Genomic DNA, 6,529 nt, shown 5'->3' on the forward strand with positions numbered 1-6,529 from the left:
ATCATTTGGCTTTTAATTGAAAAACAACACAATCAGCATAATATATTGGAACCACAATAGGAAAAGAGTGTTCTTGTGCTTGAAGGTGTTATTTGTAGCTCAAACGCATGATTTATTCCACTTTTTTTTTTTTTAATTCTGATGCTGTCCTTGAGTCTCACGCCAGCAGAGTGGGACTGCGCATGCGCAGCAGCGGTGCTCAGCTGCTTGAGCGCGAGCCGGGTGAAAATGGCAAAAAGCAATTTTGTATTCACGCAGTGCGTCCTGTATTTTCTAGCTTTTATCTTTGGGTTTATCGCAGTGGTGCCTCTCTCGGAGAATGCTGAGGACTTCGGAGGGAAATGCTTGCTCTTCACGCGGGGTATGTGGCAGAATGAGAACATCACGGTGTCCAAGCAGCGCTTCATCGTGGAGGAGTGGGGACCGCAGTCCTCCTGCAGCTTCATCACCTTCGCTGGCGTGGCCTCCCTTGTGCTGGCCGCGGTTCAGGCCTGGAGGCTGCTCTTCCTCATCTGCAAAGGCCATGACGAGTGAGTCCACCTGCATTTCATGCTTTTCCACCACTCTTAAAATATGACTGGGATAGATGCAGTGATGTTCTGGATGCACAATATGGATGGACAAAAACCAGACTGTAAGGAAACTGGTGCACATTGCAATCTTAATATGCTTTGTAATATATTAAAAGACTCTGATGAACACAATGTGACTAAATATGTTCTTGTAATATATTAATCAGTTATTTTTGTTTGCTGGATACCGTGCGAATTCATCAAAACACCCACAGGAACATCTGGAGCATCTGTGATTGATCAGGATGCTCACGGCACGCAATAAGACATTTTGTTACTGAGATTATATGCATATTGTAGTAAAATCATTATTGCAAAAGCTGAACAAACAAGTCGAGTTTATTTCGATAGCGATTTTATCAATAGACATTGTCACAAAAGAGTTTGCATGTTCTCCCCGTGGGTTTCCTCCGGGTGCTCCGGTTTCCCCCACAGTCCAAAGACATGCAGGTTAGATTAACTGGTGACTCTAAATTGACCGTAGGTGTGAATGTGAGTGTGAATGGTTGTCTGTGTCTATGTGTCAGCCCTGTGATGACCTGGCGACTTGTCCAGGGTGTACCCCGCCTTTCGCCCGTAGTCAGCTGGGATAGGCTCCAGCTTGCCTGCGACCCTGTAGAACAGGATAAAGCGGCTACAGATAATGAGATGAGACATTGTCACAAAGCAGCTTTACAGAATTTTAATGACTTTAAACATGTTTGTTTGTTTTATCCGTAACCGCTTATCCCGTGCGAGGTCGCAGGGGGCAAGCTGGAACCTGTTCCAGCTGACCATGGGTGAGAGGCAGGGTACACCCTGGACAAGTTGCCAACTCATCGCAGGGCTCTCACACACACACACACAACCATTCACACTCAAGGTCAATTTAGAACATGTCTTTGGGCTGTGGGAGGAAACCCACGCAGACACGGGGAGAACATGCAAACTCCACACAGAAAGGCCCTCGTCTGCCGCTAGGTTTGAACCCAGAACCTTCTTGCTGTGAGGCGACAGTGCTAACCACTACACCACTGTGCCGTCCACATAAGCTAATTTTACCCCTAATCTATCCCCAATGAGCAAGCCTGTGGCGACGGTGGCAAGGAAAAACTCCCTCAGACGACATGAGGAAGAAACCTTGAGAGGAACCAGACTCAAAAGGGAACCCATCCTCATCTGGGTGATAACAGACAACATGACTATAACATTAAGAGTTTTAACATGAAGTCAGTTTTGTTGATGTTATAACTCTTCAATCGATGGAAGCTTGAGTGCAAAACTGTTCATGACAACTGCAGTCCTAAAGTTAGCAAGCCAACTGTAGTCCTCAGCCCTGAAAGCATTACTGTAAGTGTCCAGAGCATCTTCCAAGTGTGACTTTCAACTGTCCATATGGGGCCGTCCTCCACAGGAGTGATGTGATGAGACTCCAACCAGACATAGGGCATCAGGATGGATCAGGCAGGTCCGAGGAGCAGAAGAGGTCAGCATCTCGATCCCAGGATTGACATTGCAACACCAATCACTTATACAGGAAGGGACAGAGCAGGCTATACTTCTTTAGGAGGCTGCGGTCCTTTAACATCTGCAGGAAACTCCTGTGGATGTTCTATCAGTCTGTGGTCGCCAGTGTCCTGTTTTACACCGTGGTGTGCTGGGGGGGCAGCACATCCAAGGACACATCCAGGCTGGACAAACTGATCAGGCAGGCTGGCTCTGTGGTCGGCATGAAGCTGGACTCTCTGGTGATGGTGGCAGAGAAGAGGTCTATGGACAAACTATTGAACATCATGGACGATGCCAGTCACCCTCTGCACACCGTCATCAGCAACCAGAGGAGCCTGTTCAGTGACAGAATGCTCCTTCCCAAGTGCAGGACGAACAGACTCAAAAACTCCTCCGTCCCTCACGCCATCAGACTGTACAACTCCTCTCTGGGGGGGAGGGGTAACAGGAGGACAGAGGACGGGAAGGAGCAGTTGCCTAGCCTAGCCTAACAATAAGCAATACCGGACATTGTGCAATATAAAGTGCAATATCTTTCCTGCTGCCCCCCCCCCCCCCCCCCCCCCCCCCCCGACACACACACACTTACCCTAACCCCACTTCTTCCCCCTTTCCCCCCCTCCCCCTTCCTCTCTTCCCCATATCTTATTCTTTTATATTTGTATATGTAAATACTTAATTTATTTTAATTTATCTAGAAGTTTTTCTCTGTTTATCTGTAATGATGCTGCTGGAATCTTAATTTCCCTGAGGGAACCCTCCCAAAGGGATCAATAAAGTTTTATCTAATCTAATCTAATGTAATGTAACTCAGAGGGACAGACGGGGGGAAGAGAGAGAAAACACAGGTTGTTAGGTATACCCAGTGTCACCTGAATAAGTAGAAACAGTATACATTTTGCGCTGAGTACAAGCAGGGACTCCGGCAAAACTAACTATGACAGTAAAAGGAGAGAGCTAGAAGGTAACACAGGCATGAGGGGGCCCCGGGACATAAAGCAGCCAGCCACTACGCCGTCAACCAACCCAAGTGAGCAACAATACATTATACAGGGTGTTTTAAAAAATCTGATATTATTTGAGATGACGGCATGGTGGTGTAGTGGTTAGCGCTGTCGCCTCACAGCAAGAAGGTCCGGGTTCGAGCCCCATGGCCGACGAGGGCCTTTCTGTGTGGAGTTTGCATGTTCTCCCCGTGTCCGCGTGGGTTTCCTCCGGGTGCTCCGGTTTCCCCCACAGTCCAAAGACATGCAGGTTAGGTTAACTGGTGACTCTAAATTGACCGTAGGTGTGAATGTGAGTGTGAATGGTTGTCTGTGTCTATGTGTCAGCCCTGTGATGACCTGGCGACTTGTCCAGGGTGTACCCCGCCTTTCGCCCGTAGTCAGCTGGGATAGGCTCCAGCTTGCCTGCGACCCTGTAGAACAGGATAAAGCGGCTAGAGATAATGAGATGAGATGAAATTATTTGAGATGTAAATATCCCAGAAACTACATAGTCTACGCTTAATGTTGAGCAATATAAGATTTATTCCTCAAAATTTGAATGAGAAATTCAAGGGTATGTGGATTCCATGAACCATTTCACAAATTTTCAATATGCGCGCCTAACCCAGCCTTCCTCTTTGAACTTTGTGTGTCATGTCCAAATCTGCATTGCAGTTGGTGCAGTTTTAGAGAATTTTGTCATAAATGCACGCTGCACAGTCTTGTTCGACTGCGTTCGAGCGTACTCTAACACACAAAACGCCTTTTCTTTTCCAGTGAATATCCTTTCTATACCTAAAAAGATAAAAACAAAAAGCATTAAACTTAAAATTTTGACCTGTTTCCACACAAGCTGTTAAAATTTGAGGTCAACTGAACGAGAATTGGCAATGTTTTATTAGATTGTGAAATGATGTATCAAATTTTTTTAAACACCCTGTACTTTTATAACGGATGGTTATCTCTTTTTATAAAATGAATGCACAACAGAGTAAGAGAGTTTAAATACAATTTATTTACAGCATCATTTATGTCACAACAGATGATGCGCCATAATCTAGCATCCATGAACCTAATCAATATGCAGCTGTTCAATATTGTTAAAGGTATACTGTATGTGATGGAAGCACAACAGCATCAAATTAAGACATCAGCGAGGGTGATTGAGAACTTGCTATATTTTCTATTGTTCTATTATATAGCCTAATTTATCTTCTTTCACAATCAGGCCTAGTATATGTCCTGCAGCTTTCTGAACTTTTGCTTAATTTTCCACAGCTCCATATTTAATGCCTTCTTGAACCTGCTGATCAGCTTGTTTGTGGTGTGTGCCGTGTTCCTGTCCAGCACCATCGTGACTGTGGGCTTTAACCTGTGGTGCGATGCTATTACTGAGGGGGGCAGCATGCCCAGCAGGTAAAAATACTGTATAAAGTGTATTTCTTTTGGAGATTTTGAGAAGGTTATATTTAGGACGGTATTGATTAGTCAACACAAGTGACTAAATCTATTATGAAATTCATTGACGTTTTTTTTAAATAGTCGAATAATTGTTTGCATAACCAAATTCAAAACTCATAATGTTAGAGAGTATAAGCCTCTATATCTGGATTAAACGTGGTACAGTACTGAAGCCTGTGGAGGGAGCAGAGGCACTGCTTCTGTTGTTCCTTTTAGCAATATGCTCAAGAATGCGTTCTGTCAGTCCAACAAGGACAAATATAAGAAAATGTATAATTTCTAACGTAGGTAAGATGTTTAAATGTTTTCATTTTAATGAATACCAAAAACTGACTCCTGTCAAGGGTCGCGCGGTGATGTAGTGGTTAGCACTGTCGCCTTACAGCAAGAAGGTCCGGGTTCGAGCCCCGTGGCCGGCGAGGGCCTTTCTGTGCGGAGTTTGCATGTTCTCCCCGTGTCCGCGTGGGTTTCCTCCGGGTGCTCCGGTTTCCCCCACAGTCCAAAGACATGCAGGTTAGGTTAACTGGTGACTCTAAATTGACCGTGAATGTGAGTGTGAACTGTTAATTGGCTCTATGTGTCAGCCCTGGTGACTTGTCCAGGGTGTACCCTGCCTCTCACCCATAGTCAGCTGGGATAGGCTCCAGCTTGCCCGCAACCCCGCACAGCATAAGTAGTTATGGATAATGGATGGATGTAGTCATGTTACATATAACATAAAACTTGTTTGACAAGACACTCATAGTCAGTAACTATTTGGTTTTATTATCAGAAGCAGAACTGGTCTAGTTCAGCTCCAAGGTCTTAAAGATTGATGATGTTACATAGAACACCACTGCATAAATATGAATGTTAATCTTTCAAATCTTATGTAGGGTATATGGATGAATGAGTTCTGAGGTCTTTGTCAGTAATACTTCACTTCTTTTCACATTGTAGCTGCGAGGATTTACAGGACACTGATTTGGAGCTGGGGTTAAACAACTCTGCATTCTATGACCAGTTTGCCATTGTGCAAGTAGGTTTGATCCGAATATATTATATGGAATTAGTAGCGCTGAGTTTAGTACGTACAGTACATTTTGAGGTATTATTATTTGTTTGAATATAAAATACATGCCACTATGTCCCCCTTCAGTTTGGACTGTGGGCTGCTTGGTTGACCTGGTTGGGTATCACGTTCATGGCCTTCCTGAAGGTCTACCATAACTACCGTCAAGAAGACCTGCTGGATAGCCTAATCCATGAGAAGGAGTTCCTACTGGGTCGTTCCTCACGCCGCTGCTCTGACATTCTGGATAAGAAAAGTCCCATGATCTGATTCTGTCTGGAAGCACAAAACATGGTCCAGTTATCTGAATGTGATGATTTGAGATGAGACACAAAGCTGACATGCACGGAAATGAATAGTATTTCAAGGTTCTTTTTTTGCCACAGACATGTTGCACAGACACTGTGAATACGCATACCACAGCTTCTTGACAGCTTGGCTATCATCTGTGGGAAGCCAGTAAAACCAAATGGAACAGTGACACATACGTTTGTAAAAGGCTGTCTGCAAGTTTACCACAAATAATTCATTATTTTAAAAGACCTAAAGTTTTTAACTTTTTGTTCGTTAACTTTTCTTCATTGCTATATTATAAATATTAAATTTCATGCACTTTTTGTTTAGCTCTCTCTGGGGCACCAAATTGACCAAGTGAAAAAAGTGCAAGAAATATAGTTTTTTTTTTTTTTTTTTTTTTTAACGTGTCATGAAAATGGTTGCTAAGATTGAATGGTCTGCAACATTTTTGTGGCAAACTAAACCTTGGCTCATTTTCGGTCCCAGAACATTTATTTAATTAGATTAACACAGCTTTTACAGTTGTATAGGGGCTAAAAATATAGATGACTGTAATAACTCTACAGAGCTATTAATTTATTGTGAACCCTGTTTACGTTACAATTAGTATAAATTTTGCACATTTCCAATAACGCTTTCAATTACCATTATATCTAATTGTTCTTTTACTTACT

General features: G+C 43.5%; 1 protein-coding gene across 1 annotated transcript; it reads left to right on the forward strand.

The window, feature by feature from the left end:
* The first annotated feature begins 228 nt into the window (after window positions 1–228).
* Window positions 229–5,935, forward strand: LOC132893915 (transmembrane protein 179). Its single transcript, XM_060933087.1, has 4 exons — window positions 229–530; window positions 4,325–4,462; window positions 5,447–5,525; window positions 5,646–5,935. Exons 1-4 carry the CDS (start codon window positions 229–231, stop codon window positions 5,826–5,828), a joined length of 702 nt encoding a protein of 233 aa, XP_060789070.1. The 3' UTR covers window positions 5,829–5,935.
* The last annotated feature ends 594 nt before the right edge of the window (window positions 5,936–6,529 follow it).

Source organism: Neoarius graeffei, chromosome 11 (assembly GCF_027579695.1).
Source record: "Neoarius graeffei isolate fNeoGra1 chromosome 11, fNeoGra1.pri, whole genome shotgun sequence".
In the NCBI taxonomy this organism is placed as follows: Eukaryota; Metazoa; Chordata; class Actinopteri; order Siluriformes; family Ariidae; genus Neoarius; species Neoarius graeffei.

Coding starts and splice junctions, on each gene's coding strand:
- LOC132893915 (XM_060933087.1), top strand. CDS start 229: ATGGCAAAAAGCAATTTTGTATTCACGCAGTGCGTCCTGTATTTTCTA. Junction 531..4,324: donor ATCTGCAAAGGCCATGACGA/GTGAGTCCACCT, acceptor AATTTTCCACAG/CTCCATATTTAATGCCTTCT. Junction 4,463..5,446: donor GGGGGCAGCATGCCCAGCAG/GTAAAAATACTG, acceptor TTCACATTGTAG/CTGCGAGGATTTACAGGACA.